Genomic DNA, 16,423 nt, shown 5'->3' on the forward strand with positions numbered 1-16,423 from the left:
GAGACAATGTTTGGATCTCTGACAGCTAATTTGAATGTAAATTACTTTCAAATACACTCAACCAATGGCCATGTTTTATTATACACGCGAAAATTTGAATGTACATGCAAAATACTTTGCAAAAGAGGCAATGAACCAGGTTGCAGCACTTGTACAGACACTATAGTCAGTGAAGAAATGCTACTTTTGTGGTTAGTAAATATGATATTGGCACCTACCTGCACTATTTCCTCCCTGATCATCCTGACCATAAGTGTGAGGACGCGTTGGTCCGTAGGCAGAGGGGTCCTGAGGGTAGTTACCCAAGCCTATCAGGAAGACGAGGAGACCACGTTGACTGAACCCAGATACTGCTGGCTGACTAATTAGTATCTCCCTTGTACTATAATTTGACAGAGCTTTACAGATCTACTTATTTACTGGGTTTACACTTCTGGTGATGCATCACCTCTCATTGTCTTCTGGAAGTCAAAATATTTTTTAGCATGCATAACGTCGCTGTCGGGTGAAACCAAACAAAAATGCACAAATTGATACTATTGGTCTGTCCCCACATGATCTGTACATTTTATACATAGTAACTAGAGGTGTGACAATACACTGATCTGGGTCTATTTATTGATTGGTTAAGCACGACTGAATCAAATTCCATTAGAATGCAAAACATGATCAACATTGTTATCTTTTAGATATTCCATTTTTGATTTCATAGATTGCAGACATTTGATTTTCATCCAATGTTTCACCAATTGTTAAAAAGATAAAAGTTGCTTTGTATTTTTTTTTTCATCTATTTATTAAGTAAGTAAAATGTAACTCAGTGTGTTAAATGTGTACGTAATATCAAATTAAATCAATCAAAAGCACATACAGTAAATTAAATAGAATCATGACATTGTAGTTTCCGTAAACAGCGTGTCATCCAAAGAATCGATATTGTATTGTCAGGGTATTTGTAATTTTCATACTTAATGATAATGAACTCTTTCACACTTTCAAACTGACTGAGAAGTGTCATAAAACTGCTTTTTCCTCTGCGGGATCTAAGTGGCATTATGCCTCCTCAAATTGACAGTCAAGTTATTTTGGACAACAACTTGTGAAAATAGGTTAGATACATTTGTATAAGTTAATGTTAAAAAATGGATAGCTGTAAATTTTTCATGCCAAAAAGAAGCACTTCACGCTCAAAGATTTAACTAATATTACATACTGTATTGTGAACCTCCTCCTGGCCTGTTCATTTTGCACATTCTTATTGTGCTGTTGTACAGTATTCATAATGCGTAATTTTATTCATATTTTCTTTATTCTCAACACTGTGCAACCAGACATTTGCTTTTGTGTAGTATTAAGTCGTCGTCTGTTCAGGGGGTATTGTTAGAGAACACTTTATTGGAAATAGGTATTTCACCAACACTGGTGATATGTCCAACCATTTAATATCAATGGCAGAGGGATAAATAAAAGTTGATGGGGTTTTTTTGTAATTCGGAAATTGCACCTCATTTTAGGGTGGTGCTGTGGTGACGTTAAGGCACTAAAGTATACTGCTGGCCAAAAGTATTGGCATCCCTGCAATTCTATCAGATAATGCTCAATTTCTCCCAGAAAATGAATGCAATTACAAATGCTTTGGTAGTAATATCTTCATTTATTTTGATTGCAATGAAAAAACACATAAGAGAATGAAAAAGAAAAAATAAATCATTATCATTTTACACAAAACTCCAAAAATGGGCCAGACAAAAGTATTAGCACCCTCAGCCTAATACTTGGTAGCACAACCTTTGGACAAAATAACTGCGAACAACCGCTTCTGGTATCCATCAGTGAGATTCTTACAATGCTCTGCTGGAATTTTAGGCCATTGTTCTTTGGCCAACTGCTCCAGGTCTCTGAGATTTGAAGGGTGACTTCTCCAAACTGCCATTTTCAGATCTCTCCACAGGTGTTCTATGGGATTCAGGTCTGGACTCATTGCTGGCCACTTTAGAAGTCTCCAGTGCTTTCTCTCAGCCATTTTGTAGTATTTTTTTTAAGTGTGTTTTGGGTAGTTGTCCTGCTAGAAGACCCATGACCTCTGAGGGAGACCCAGCTTTCTCACACCGGGCCCCACGTTATGCAGCAAAATTTGTTTGTAGTCTTCAGACTTCATAATGCCATGCACGCAGTCAAGCATCCCAGTGCCAGAGGCAGCAAAGCAACCTCAAAACATCAGGGAACCTCCGCCATGTTTGACTGTGGGGACCGTGTTCTTTTCTTTGAAGGCCTAGTTTTTTCCCCTGTAAACGCTATGTTGATGCCTTTTCCCAAAAAGCTTTACTTTTGTCTCATCTGACCAGAGAACATTCTTCCAAAACGTCTTTGGCTTTCTCAGGTAAGTTATGGCAAACTCCAGCCTTCTTTTATATGTCTCTGGGTCAGAAGTGGGGTCTTCCTGTGTATCCTACTATAGAGCCCCTTTTCATTCAGAAGCCGACGGACAGTACGGGTTGACACTGTTGTACCCTCGGACTGCAGGACAGCTTGAACTTGTCTGGATGTTAGTCGAGGTTCTTTATCCACCATCTGCACAATCTTTCGTTGAGATCTCTCGTCAATTTTTCTTTTCCGTCCACATCTCGGGAGGTTAGCCACAGTGCCATAGGCTTTACGCTTGTTGATGACACTGCGCACTGTAGACACAGGAACATTCAGGTCTTTTGAGATGGACTTGTAGCCTTGAGATTGCCCGTGCTTCCTCCTAGTTTTGCTTCTCAAGTCCTCAGATAGTTCGTTGGTCTTCTCTCTTTTGTCCACGCTCAATGTGGTACACACAAGGACACAGGACAGAAGGTGAGTCAAATTTAATCTATTTTGGCTGCAAGTGTGATTTAGTTGTTGCCACCACCTGTTATGTGCCACAGGTAAGTAACAGGTGCTGTTAATTATACAAATTAGAGAAGCCTCACATGATTTTTCAAATGGTGCCAATACTTCTGTCCAGCCCATTTTTGGAGTTTTGTGTAATATATGATAATGATTTAAAAAAAAAAAAAAAATCCATTCTCTTTTGTGTTTTTTCATTGCAAGCAAAATAAATTAAGCTATTACTACCAAAGCATTTGTAATTGCAATCATTTTCTGGGAGAAGTTGAGCATTATCTTACAGAATTGCAGAGGTGCCAATACTTTTGACCAGCAGTGTATAAACATAAAATACAAATATTAGGTGTGATAAATATTTTAACATAAAGTACAGTGGTACCTCGACATACGATCGCTTCGACACACGATCTTTTCGACATCCTACGTAAAATTTGACTCGCCATTTGTTTCTACATCCGACGAAAAGCTCGAAATACGACGACATGGCAGCACCGCAGACGAATGCACAACGGATTTTCTTGTGTGACAAATCGACACAGGTTTCAAAAAAAAGGTTGGTACAGGTGGTGAAACAAGGAAAAAGTTGACGCTTACCTTCTAAATGAAAATGCAAATGATTGAAAAATATGAGCGTGGGCTGGGCATCCGTGAAATGGCTAAACAATAAATCTCCACAGTCCTCCTCCGACCATCGTTCGCCAGTCTTTATAAATTAAGCTGACAATTCTTATTGTGGTAACATCTCCATATAAATTGCCAGAATCGCCACGTTTTTATCATTTATTTCACAACTTATTCAAGACAAAACACCTACTGTGTGCTGCAATTGATGGTGTTCTCAAGAAAACATTAAAAGTGAAAGTGAAACTCTCAAGCTCACCGCTCTCTGTCTCTGGCACGTCAGCCCCGCGGTGCGTTCAGGTAGCACATAAAACGTCCGCCACATTATAACCCGATTCATTACATTAATACAGGAATTATTTTTATTATATTATTTTTATTTATAATTTATTTGTTTTGCTATGTGTAATTGCAATTTGTAATAGTACCAGCAGTATTTATTAGGGATTTAATGTAGGTTTTTGAGCTGTGGAACGAATTAATGGAATTATAATGTATTCCTATTGGAAAATCCTGCTCAACATACGACCATTTCGACTTACAAACAAGGTCCTGGAATGGATTAACTTCGTATGTAGAGGTACCACTGTATGATACCGACATGCCTGACACTATATGGTAACTCAAGCTAATTGGTGGGGGCTTTTTTGTAAAGTAGTAATTTTGAAGATGCAGGAATTCCATCCGACAGCGGCGATGCACTAGTTACGTACGAACTGTATCTGCTGACCTGGTTGCCTGCCTTTTCAGTAACACCAACTTAGTCTCATGAAATATGCAAAAAATGCCATGCAACTACAGCAAGCTATACATACTTTGTAACGGACTTAAATAATTATTTTGTAGTCGCATGTCAGTTATAGAGGCTGGATGTAGCAATTTCTTTCTCAAAATTTGGATGATAAAAGGTAGTATGCTGTGAATTACAGCTCATAAGTTCATTTACTACATCAACTATCTGTATGTATTCAAGGCATAGTGATGTCTCTCCTCCCACATAAGGCATATTTGACACAAAATGCAGAAGCCGCTGAGTATGTGCGTTTGTAAGTGGAGGTCTGAAGATTCAAAGGAGACTGAGTACAAAGGCTGATTGAAAGAAATGCACATTAGTAATACAGAACACAATCTGTAAGGGGAAACTTAAGAAAGAGTGAGATAGTCAGGTCAGTGGAAATACACTGTACATATTGATTAGCTTACTTGATTATGTCACTGAACTGTATAACATGAACTTTGTGCCTTAAGAACTGTTGAACCACATGTTTGAATACACTATTATAAAACACGTGGTTTATTTTTTGTTTCACTGTCTGACATAAAATCAGGCAAAAATCTTCATAAATTAGATCAATAAGGATCTGTTTGTTATGGATAGGGTATGGATGTTATGGATATCCTCTGGTTTACCAACTATGCTTCTTTTTTTTTTTTAATTTGCACATGAGCACTAAATTGTTAGTAGCCCTCTGTTAAACAATGTTTACAGCGGACTCTAAAATAGAGAAGGCTTTGCCCTGATGTGGGGCTGCTTTGCTATACAGTATCTTGCATAGCTTGTCTTAAATATGTGCAGGGTACAATGAAATCTCAAGACTATCACTTTTATCCAAAGAGAAATGTGCTGCTCAATGTCAGAAAGCTTAGTCTCATTCACCATTCATTGGTCTTGCAACTGGATAATGAGGCATTAGGTACAGCTAAAAACACCTGTAACTGGTGAAGAAGATAACATTCGACCAGGGGTGAAAGTAGCTAGAAATTCTTGCCGGAACTCCCCGACGTGAAGGTCGCCATGGAGCCAGAATTGTTATTTATTTATTTTATTCTTTCTTTCAAACCTCTTAAAGTACTGAAATGCAAAGAAAACTGTTTTAGCACTGTTATTTCTATATCACATGCAAAAACTGATTTTCATTCAAAATTGTTCAATTTTTCAATGATTTGCAAAATAAAAGTTAACAAAAACAGCAATAACCACAACCTCCATCTCCTAAGTTTTATTTTCCCTCATTTCCTCACATACTAAATGCCAATCTCAATTTTAACTACCAGTACTTACGAACATAGGATATATATTAAAATTGAATTTAATGTAAACATTTACTTTTTTATTTTATTTATTTATTTATTTTTTTAATAATAAAGATATAAGTAACATACATTCAGAAAAATAAGTACAAATGACTTATATTATGCAGAGTGAAATGGAATATATTTTGAAGATTGCACAAACATTAACTTTTTTAAATCATAAGGAAATTAATAAGTAGCCTAACATAAATAAACAAATATAAGTCCAAAGTGCACTTTGCGCTGTGTTGCTCTTAAAGTTTTGATCCATTTTATGTTGCATTGCCCTTTTTTTTGTTTCATCAATTCAACAAGCTTTTTTTTTTTTTTTCTGTTCCACAAAACATGCACATTTGAACCAATCAGCGCTAACCATCTCTGCTGATCACATGTCAGTATGTCAGCCAGTTGAATGGATAAATGAGTCCAGGCGTTTTGCTTTGCTGCGTGCATTCGCACATTGACGTGACTCATCATTGTCAGACTCAGATAACTGCTAGGGAAACTACTGGGGAAACCTCCACGCCGTCCATGGAATAAAATCAATAATAAATATTGGTGGAAACGGATTACGCTACACAAGTACTTTATTATGCTTGTTGTTAACACTTGTGTATGTAAATATCTGATGTTGGTAGATTGTTTTCTTCTTGGAGCTGAAAATGCATGTGTGGCAGCTTAGCATTTTTTATTTTTATTTTACATAGCGTTTTGACAGTTGCTGTCATATTTTTGGAATCAAAGCACCGTGGACCCGAACAGCATTCTGGCAATGAATCTTATACCGGAACAGCATTCTGGCCCTGAATATTATACCGGAACTGCGTTCCTGACCGTTCTGGCCCACTTTCACCCCTGTATACGACTGAAGTGGCCTTCAATGGGCCCTGATCTAAATCCCTAATGAAAATCTGTGGAATGAGTTGAAATGTTTTTTTTTTTTTTTAAATAATCTTGAATTGGATTGTATTTCTGTATTAAGATTGTTTTTTTCGACATGTACCACCAAAAATTAGACAATAGGTACACAAAAATGGACAACTATAGAACCACTGCAAATATGGGAAAAAAAAAAACACAAACAAATTAACAAGAACATGATTTAATATGTATACAATCGCTGAAAAGGAGTGTTAAGAAAAAACAATTTACGCCTACCCCTTCTTCATAAATAATATATACTCTATTTTTCATTTTATTTAATTTTCAGTGAGGAGAAAAAGTGTGTGCCTTTTTTGCTACACAGGTTTAATTCCCATACCTTGTCGAACATGAACTACAAAATGATTACAACATATGAATAAATTATACGTATTTTAAAATAGGGAGTTCCTTTTCAAGGAATTTTTCTTTTTTTTCTCTTCTTTTTCTTAATAAGATTTTCTTTTCGAAAATTACTACTCTCAGAAAGATATTTAACTTCGTTCTAAAGAGTTACAGAAACTTCATTCTACAGAGTAACAAGATACACTGAAAATCAGCGTTAAAAATAAGCAATGACATTGTATTTAATCTTGCCTAGGTCTTTGAAAAAGTGTGCTTGCTGAAAATTGGTAAAAACCAATGTAACTTGCTTAACACAAAGGCAATGTTAAACTGCATAATCAAGCTCAAAGAAAAAAAAAACATCAAAAAATTTATATGAATGAACAGATAAAATGACTTAATAAAGACTTAAATTCTGCATTCATAGCAAGCAAATATGTTTGCAATTCACTTACAAGCATTTGACTCTGGTATGAACAAATGCCAGACATGTTGAAAAATGTTGACTGGCATGTAATGATTAAGACTGAACAAGCCAAACACCAGATTTCATGTTGGTACTTTTCATGGTAAATGTGCCAAAACTGAGAAAAGTAGCCAACAGGGCTTTATCAATGAAAAAAAGAGTGCTAGAGAGACAAAAATTGAAAGGAATAAGTGTTTTTTTTTTTTTTTACAAAGTATGATGCAGCACTATATCAAGAATGAAATAAAAATGCTAAAATAAGCATTGCAAGACAGGATGATCTAATTTAAACCTACCACTCTTCACAGTTTATGTGGTAGTTGGGTTCATGTATTCGAAAAGTGTAATGTATTAGGAGCTGATGAAGCAGAAATATTTTAATAGATAGTGCCTGCAATGTTAACAGCATCAAAAATAATTCATTAACTCTTAAAAGTTAAAATCATTTGGACGTCAATTGCCATTGATGGCTGTCAATGATTTGACTAATTCACTCAGCCCTCACAGTGCAAATATATTTGATGACTACTGGATTAAATGGAAGAGAAATATGTTTAAACAAATTTAATTGCAACCACAAATTATCCACAATGTAGCTGTTTTCTTACCATACTGGCTATACGGAAAGTCCGGCTGCCCAGAGGAAGTTTTGCTCAAGTCCTGAGTTGGCGTAGTAGTGGGGGCAAAACCCAATGTTGCCGTTCCTGGAGTAGTAGGTGGTGGAGGAACTGGCTGAACATACTGTTCTGCTTGAGGCGTGCCAAAACTGTAACCTGTTACACAAAATAATTACAATATCTAATAACCCCTTTCTAATTATGATTTGACCATCAGTCACCACATAAATTGTTTCCATCAGCTTCGCGTGCATCTTTAAAACCAAACCTTCAAGTTCAACACTGCTCTTGTATTGACTCACTTTTGACAACTGTTTTGTCCTTCTGAAAATAAGAATAAGTACAGACGGGGCAATGAGGGCCATAGAGTGAGCCACAAAATAATTTCAGTATTATACTGTAAGTGTGGGCCGCGCAGGCTGTAGGATGGGCAGCATAATGTTACAGCTGCTTCACACTGAGCAAAGTTGCCACACACGACTGAAGTCTTGCATGATATGCAAAGTCTGACATCTCTTTCCATAAATTGCCTATTTCTTGGCAAATGGTTTTGCCGGAAGTCAAAATTCGAATCGCAATTGCATGAAAAAATTATCTGCTCAAAAAATACAAAAACTTTCACTCAAGTCAGTCTAAATTCTTTTCTCTTTAACCTGTGGCTTACAAAAAAAAAGTCAAATAAGCCGCACTGAGTCCAATCTGGAGGAAAAATGTGGAATCCTATCTGAAAATTATGGTAATTGTGGCAGTGGTAATAAAAAAAGATTTGTTTCCATTTTTTAGCATGGCTGTCCGCTTTGTTGGAAGAAACGCTTGAGCACTGTGCCCCTCCACTCCACAAGTTCAGCTGCCTATGGTTCACAGTAATCCAATGTCCCTGCTTTACTGTAGTGTATACAGTGATCCTTCACCAATTCTCGCTTCGAAATTCGCGGTTTCAGTAATTCGCAGATTTTTGGGGTATTGTATAAGGCTCCCTTGAAACCTGTGCATTGTATCATCATCTTCATCAAAGTGCATAGGTGTTTCTCTTCATCATGATCGTCAAGGAAGGAGCCGCTGGAGTGTAATGTGTTATTTTATTTAACAATGTTTATATGCATGTATACTAGGGCTGTAAAACGATTAAAATTTTTAATCAAGTTAATCACAGCTTAAAAATTAATAAATAGTAATTTATCGCAATTCAAACCATCTATAAAATATGCAATTATTGTTGGAATGGAAAGATAAGACACAAGACGGTTATATACATTCAACATACTGTACATAAGTACTATATTTGTTTATTATAACAATAAATCAACAAGATGGCATCAACATTCTGTTAAAGCGATCCATGTATAGAAAGACTTGTAGTTCTTAAAAGATAAATGTTAGTACAAGTTATAGAAATTTTATATCAAAACCCCTTCATAATGTTTTCGTTTTAGTAAAATTTGTAAAATTTTCAATCAAAAAATAAACTAGTAGCTCGTCATTGTTGATGTCAGTAATTACACATTCCTCATGGTGCGATGCGGTAAAATCAGTCGCACCCAAGCGCCAGCAGAGGGCGAAAAAACACCAAAACACACAAGTAACAAGTGGACATGGCACTGAGCTGTCATTTTAATGTGTTTGAGCGGGGCATGTGCGTTAATTGCGTCAAATATTTTAACGTGATTAATTAAAAAATTAATTACCGCCCGTTAACGCGATAATTTTGACAGCCCTAATGTATACATGTAAAAATTATGTTATTTTATTTCCTGTACATACCCAGGGTTTCCCCTAGGATTTTTTTAAGCTGCGGTGGTGGGCTGCATCGGAGTCGGAGCGCCTCACCATGTCGTGCCACAGCAAAATTGCGTCATATCATGACAAATAAATTTTTTTTCACATTTTGTTTCCCAAGAAGAACCATAACAAAGATCTATTTGAAATATTTCATTAGCCAGGCTAATGTAGCTCTCAGCTACGGAACATGTACGTAAAATGCGTAGCTGATTAAAGCTACATTACCCTACGTAATAATACGACTTTTTTGTCTTTTAGAAATAGTACTACTTACATCTCGTAGTCCTTATTTTTCCTTTTATTTGGCCCTAATATGTACTAAATTAACACAACGATACTAGTCCTTCTGTTAATGGACCAATTGCATAGGTTTGCATAGGGACGTTAGGGACATAACACTCGGAACTTTTAAGGATGCTCATATTGTCCCCACCAACTTTTAGGCAACCTTATTTGCATTATATAATGAGTTCAGTTATAGAGGTCATTTAGATTGTCTTCACATATTTTGTAAGGATAGAATTGACCCTACCATTAATAAGTGAATTACTTTCATTATGTTCAGACTTACAATGACACCATTTTTTCCCTCTCAAACGTACGTTTGATTGGCTGATGACTAGTTAAATTCCGTTGTTTTCAGTGTAAATCTAATAGAAATAAGTGAAATTATCTGCCAGTGCTTCAAGTTAAATTTACTCAGATTTTTTGAAATAAGAAAAACAGCTATCTGAAAATACTAACACTCTTATTTTAAGCAAAAATTGAGTGTATCTTAATAAAAAAAAAAACGTCAAAAATGTTCTTTACTCAAGAAGTGATATTGTTCAAAACATTATTTGAAATAATTTTTCCCCTTGATTTTGGTGAAAAATTACCAACCTTTAGGTTTATGGGCTTAATAAGAACAAATAGTAATATTTACCTAAAGTAAATTGAATAATCTGACCCATTAAACTGTTAACTAGTCTTTAACACTCAAAACAAGATGGAAAAAATTATTCATATAGATTTAAGAAAAATCATCAGATTAAAATGTTATACATTTTCAGTGTGAAAGTTAGTACAAGTCAATACAGATTTATTTTGCATTGATCATTTAGCTATCAATTAATTAGTTCATATTGGTGAGAAATGTAGCCCTGACCCCCGTTCACCTATCAGTTTGGTTTTATTAACGTCCTGGCCCCAGCAAAAAGTGTACATGTATGTACATTATGCTGTTTATCATCCCCACCAATATTGAGACCAAACCTACGCCCTTGTAATGGACCCATTTCAAGATGTAGGGGGAAATTCTAATTGCCGTGTAAAGACTTTTACTAGTTTTGGTGAGAAGGTGAACAGTTTTTTTGTTTTTTTTTGTTTTGTTCGTGAATTACATTTCCACACAAACGCACATCGAGCTACCATTTAGCTTAGCAAGGAGCGGTATGAGAGACATTTTTCGAGTGTCCCGGAGCTCGCAAAACGGTAATAAAGCGCATTCATCAAGGTTTCGTCAGCCATGATTGCGTATATCCGTCCGCTATAACAGCTCTGCCCCTCTGCCATTGAATGCGTTGTTGACATTAGCGCGGCGGCGCTCTGACCCGCCGCTCGGCGCAAATTCATTCAAACTTGCCTTTCCGTCCAAGACGGCCGTCCATCGCTCACTTTCGCCGAAAAGTCCGATCCAAAATACAGTAATGCCCCGGATGGAGGGAAGAAGGAGAGGAGTCTGTATTGGCTTAGCCACTTTATTGTGGCAACAATAATAAAGAAAAACAACAACAAAATAACAGCGGACTTCCGTGACATGCGACCGCTATCTCGCTTCCCTCTACGTCACAGCTCCTCGTCCGAATGTCTCTTAAGGGGGCCTCGCAGAGTTACGAACATTCCAATACACAATGATAGGTTGCCGCTGAACCCTTCACACTAGGCTGCCGCTAGTTTGAAACAGCCTTAATCTTTTTTTTTTTTTTTTTTTAAATATCTCTTTTGCACGGCGTGGCAGCTTTTTTTTTAGTGTGGCGGTGCGCCACAATAATTAATGTTTAGGGGAAACCCTGACACCGTATTTTCCGCAACAAAAGGCGCACCTTACAGTATATAGATCCATATTGGCTAATAATGGCATGACATTCCCTTGAGCGCGACTCAATCTAGTGGATGCATAATGCAACCTCAACCAGTACTACTATTGCCCCTTAATAATGCGGTGCACCCTTTATGTGAAAACGGTTTTAAAATAGGCACATTGAAGGTGCACCTTAGTGTGGAAAATACGGTACAGTGGTCCCTCGTTTTTCACGGTTATTGTGGAGCAGAACCCCCCGCGATAAGTGAAAAACCGCGAAGTAACGCTCCACCCCGTAAAAAAAAATATATATATATATATATATATATATATATATATATATATATTTTTTTTTTTTTTTAATATATATATATATTTTTTTGGTATGTTTTTGTCACTTTTTCTTCCCCAAAGTATAATTTTAAAAAAACATATACATATATAGTATATATGAATACATTTAATACATTTTAAGCCCTTCAAATGTAATAATTATGTTTTAAACATGTTACTGTCCCACCGAATTATTTTTAAACAAGAATAAAGCAGAAAAATGCTTGACTTTATTAAATGCTTCATTGAGTGAGTCCACTCAAATCCGCTCAAGCTGCTCACTTACACACAATGAGTAGCCACAGCAACTGTTTAACAAGTTCAACGATGATTGACAAATGCGGCGCTTTGAAGCTCGCTTCTCTGGGAAGATCAAACATCAACGTCTGCCAATCATTGTTAACTTTAATAAGCAAATCCAGTGCACTCACTGCCTAACCAACAAAGAGCAGGGAGAGAGGGAGAGTGAGACTACGCAACTGGCTCGGGACAGCTCATCTGTATTTTTTTTTTTAATTGAAAAAAAATCCGCGATGGACTGAGAGTGCAAAGTTTGAAGCGCGAAGTAGCAAGGGATTTATATCATAATAATTACATTTGCCGTGCTTAGTAAAGGGCTATATAAATCAATTTCATTTGATTTAATTTTAAAACCATTTATCAAAATATACATGTACATAAAAGGTTTTTTTTGTTTGTTTGCTTTCTTTTGGGTTTCTTTTTTTTTTTTTTAATTTTCTAACCGCAAAAAACAAGAGCTCACTGTATTTTTATTTAAAATTCTCATTCAACTAAATTACGATTACTGTATCACTCACCAAATTGAGGCGCTGTGCTGAAGCCCTGCGAAGTGTAGGCCTGAGGTGTAGCAAAGCTGCCTGCTGGGGTGGTGACTAGGAATGCACTAAAAGGTGAAGGTGGGTGGGCGGGGGTTCCCCGGCCTGCTGTTAACGTAGGTCCATAAGCACCTGATCAAATAGAGAAATTTCTCAGGCACATTCTGTATTACATTAAAAGAGAAATGTGCTAGGTCAGTTAACAATTACTGGCATAACATGTTCATTGAGAATTACAATAAGTAATATTATCTTTTCTGGTATGGCTTATCAAGTGCAATGTGATCACCTAGGAACCAAACATTTAAGGAACCAAACATTTATCTTCATCATCATTTGATAATAGACCTGCCGTTATTTTCTTAGTGTATGCGATGAGCAAGCATTTTAATCAATTATGCCATCAATGAGTAAAACTGACTTAAACTCATTATTGCTGTTATTGTTGTTGTCAAGCAGATGTTGAAGTCCTACCTATAGGCTGGCCAGTAGTGGAAACCCAAATGCCTTCAGGGAAAAATAATAAATAAAATTGTCATTTGAAAAGTAGAGAGTTGTGCTAAAAATCCAGGTGAGTCTGTTAACCAACACACGAGCTACAAAATTTTCACAGAAAGTAGATTTTACTTTACTAATGCACGTTGCACTTACCTTGTGGCCCATACGGCTGTTGCCAACCCTGGACAGGCGGTGCTGGCCAACCATTAGCTGTACTCAAAATGCTCCGGGGAGCCCATTGGCCTGGGGCTAGCTGGCCAGGAGCTTTATTATCGCGGGGTTCTGCCTTTTTAACTTCAACCTGGACAAAAGGACAAGGAGGACACATTTGGTAAAGCCAACAAATGGCACATGATGTGCCCCGTCTACATAGTCATATTTGTCCTAATTCAAATTTTTAAGACTTGTATCGCGTTGTTTGGAGCCAATTTGAATGTTTTCATTTTAGGACAATAGCAAGGATCGAATGTCTAAATCAGCATTATTGTGTAACCAGGAGACAAGTACAGCTATGTGTATCAGGTACGTGTAATCAGGTACTACAAATCAAATTAAAAGGTACAATTTGATGGAACTTGACTTAAAATGCCATATTTTGCAAAGATTTTGAAACTGTAAATATGTCTTTAACATTTACGAATAGCGTACCTGAGAAACATAGATTTTTCAATGAACTTCCTTCTATAAAAATGATAATACTCTAATATAAAGGTAAAACTTACCTTCCTTCATCTAATGCAAATGAAGAATCTTTTATTTTCTTTAGAATACGTTTCAAAGGGGGATGGATGTAGAGAAAATTGTATCTCAATTGCAACAAAATATCGACGTAAACATGCAGAAAGAATTAAATACACATTTTCAGTATAAAACGGAATCTTCATACTGTGTCAGAACAGTAAAATTTTTGTCAAAAGTGAATGACAACAAGATGTATATAATTTTAGAAAATCTGCAGCTGTAAACAAAACCAATCTGACTCTAATGATATTAAAGAGCATACGACAGGAGAAAAAAAAAGTCTTAAATGGCATTATTATGTGAATTAGAATCATATTTTGAGACGATTCGACTACATACAACAATTTAGCAAAGCGCAGATGACGAGAAATTGGTCTTTTAATCTGCCGGTTAGCCACGCCTACCATTATAGGGCTTTAGCGTCCCCAACAGGTGGATGACGTCAGCGGGAGACTGGGCTCATCGGTTTTACTATTCAGCCCATTGAGGGGAATTATTCAGAACGAGGAAAACGCGACGAGGAGAGCCGCAAAATGTCATTGTTTCAGTCTCTCTACTCCAATATTTTTACAGGATATTCTTTTTATCCAAGTACTTTTCCCCAATAGCTATATAAATGGTTTGAGAAGGACCAGTCAGCACGTCGAGGGGGAACTATTCACAACCAGGAAAACGCAAGAAGAGAGCTGCAAAATGTCATTGTTTCTGTCTCTTTACCTAAATATTTTTACAGGATATTCTTTTTATCCAAGTATTTTCCCCGATTGCTAAATAAATGGCATGGTCATGACAAATAACAGTCTTCTGCTAAATGGAATATGAAATAATAAAAATGCATTTATTCAGGACGACATGGCAAAATTACTCCATAATGGTCAAAACTGTCGACTTCACCTTTACTGTCGTACCTCCCGAACAATATTTTATGACACCTAAATCGGACATATGTCATTTCCCTTCCCCGGCTTCAGAGAATGTAAACAAACCAAAAGGCGAGACAGCTAGCCGACATGCTAACCCGAACCGAGTGATGTTTCAAAGGCTTCGAAGCGGAAAATCACACATAACTAGCCTGGATTATTTGACATGACGACTGGGTTGTCGATTGTCTTTGCGGATCGGCAAACCGCCCGGCGGAGAGCAATTTACAGTTCGTTCCCCGGAGGAGGGTGGCTGCAGTTGTTGTGCAGCTAACGTGCTACTAATGTGCATGAGGAGAGCTTTTTACATGCCTATCAATGATCAAACGTAAGTAGTCCTTTATATAAAGAAAGTTTGTAGTGTTTACTTTGTAATAGCTGTATTAATATTTGACATAATACTAAACAAGATGTTTACTCACTTCCTCGTAAGTCCAATGGTCCCACAGTAGTCGGGCTTATTTTGGCCAATATCCACCGTGAATGGGAACCTTTTGAAACTTCAAAAAGGCGCATACGCCTCTCCCTCATACAGAATGATTTTTCTGCAGCCGTTTGGCTGGCGTGATGCGAAAAATAAACGTATTAATCCGCAAAATCAGCTGAATCCTTCGTCCTCATACACAACAGTACGCTGTATAGTGAAGAGGACGCCTTCTCCCGTACTCGTCACAGCGCCCTCCTCCTCAATGCAAGACCGAAGCCGGAAGTCACTCATTTTCATGGCGCGGGATTCAAACAACTAAATAAATCTAGCGATCGCTTCCACACACATCCAAGCGGTCCATTTCATTCAGGGGCATAAAATACCACGTGTATTATGAAATAAACATGCTTTTTCGTGTCACATGCACTTTAAGCTTTATATGACACGTGAATAAATCATCACCATCTGATTAGTTATTTGCTATCTGTCTTCTGGTCCGATGCATGCTTATGCCATCAATCGTGTAATTTGAATCCAATCTCCGCGCAACAATGGATTCATACATTTTGCTCAATTGCACAGGGGGGTTTTCAGATAGCACACTCGCTGCTCTCACTGAAGCTAGTAAAGCTCTTTTGATAGTTGCTATATTCCCTCCATCCTCCTTAAAATGAGAAAAGTTGTAGCTTTCTTGTGCAAATATGAATAATCAATGCATTCATGCATGGGACAAGAGTGCTCGTCTCACCGGTCCAACTTCTTGGAAGTGGCTACGTCACCTCTATCGTCCCGCTGCTGTGTTGTTGTGGGACTGGGCTGCAGTGTGTTAAGGTCTCTAGAACAACAGCACTACATTGCCTGTATGCATGCGACAATCAAAACCTGTATGACAGGGCAGAGCAGCAAACAGTTA

The 16,423-nt window shown here is 37.1% G+C and overlaps 1 protein-coding gene across 4 annotated transcripts in view; it reads right to left on the reverse strand.

Annotated features, from left to right (window-relative positions):
• dazap1 (DAZ associated protein 1) overlaps window positions 1–16,423 on the reverse strand; it is a 34,890-nt gene that overhangs the window by 1,748 nt on the left and 16,719 nt on the right. For 3 of the 4 annotated variants that reach the window (XM_057840936.1, XM_057840935.1, XM_057840933.1), the window contains 5 exons: window positions 13,576–13,723; window positions 13,399–13,431; window positions 12,907–13,056; window positions 7,906–8,070; window positions 219–308 (listed from right to left, as the gene is read on the reverse strand). In XM_057840936.1, the coding sequence (XP_057696919.1) occupies window positions 219–308; window positions 7,906–8,070; window positions 12,907–13,056; window positions 13,399–13,431; window positions 13,576–13,723 (586 nt within the window). The remainder of the gene's footprint in view (window positions 1–218; window positions 309–7,905; window positions 8,071–12,906; window positions 13,057–13,398; window positions 13,432–13,575; window positions 13,724–16,423) is intronic. The other variant, XM_057840937.1, reaches the window with a different exon arrangement.

This window comes from Corythoichthys intestinalis, chromosome 7, assembly GCF_030265065.1.
Source record: "Corythoichthys intestinalis isolate RoL2023-P3 chromosome 7, ASM3026506v1, whole genome shotgun sequence".
In the NCBI taxonomy this organism is placed as follows: Eukaryota; Metazoa; Chordata; class Actinopteri; order Syngnathiformes; family Syngnathidae; genus Corythoichthys; species Corythoichthys intestinalis.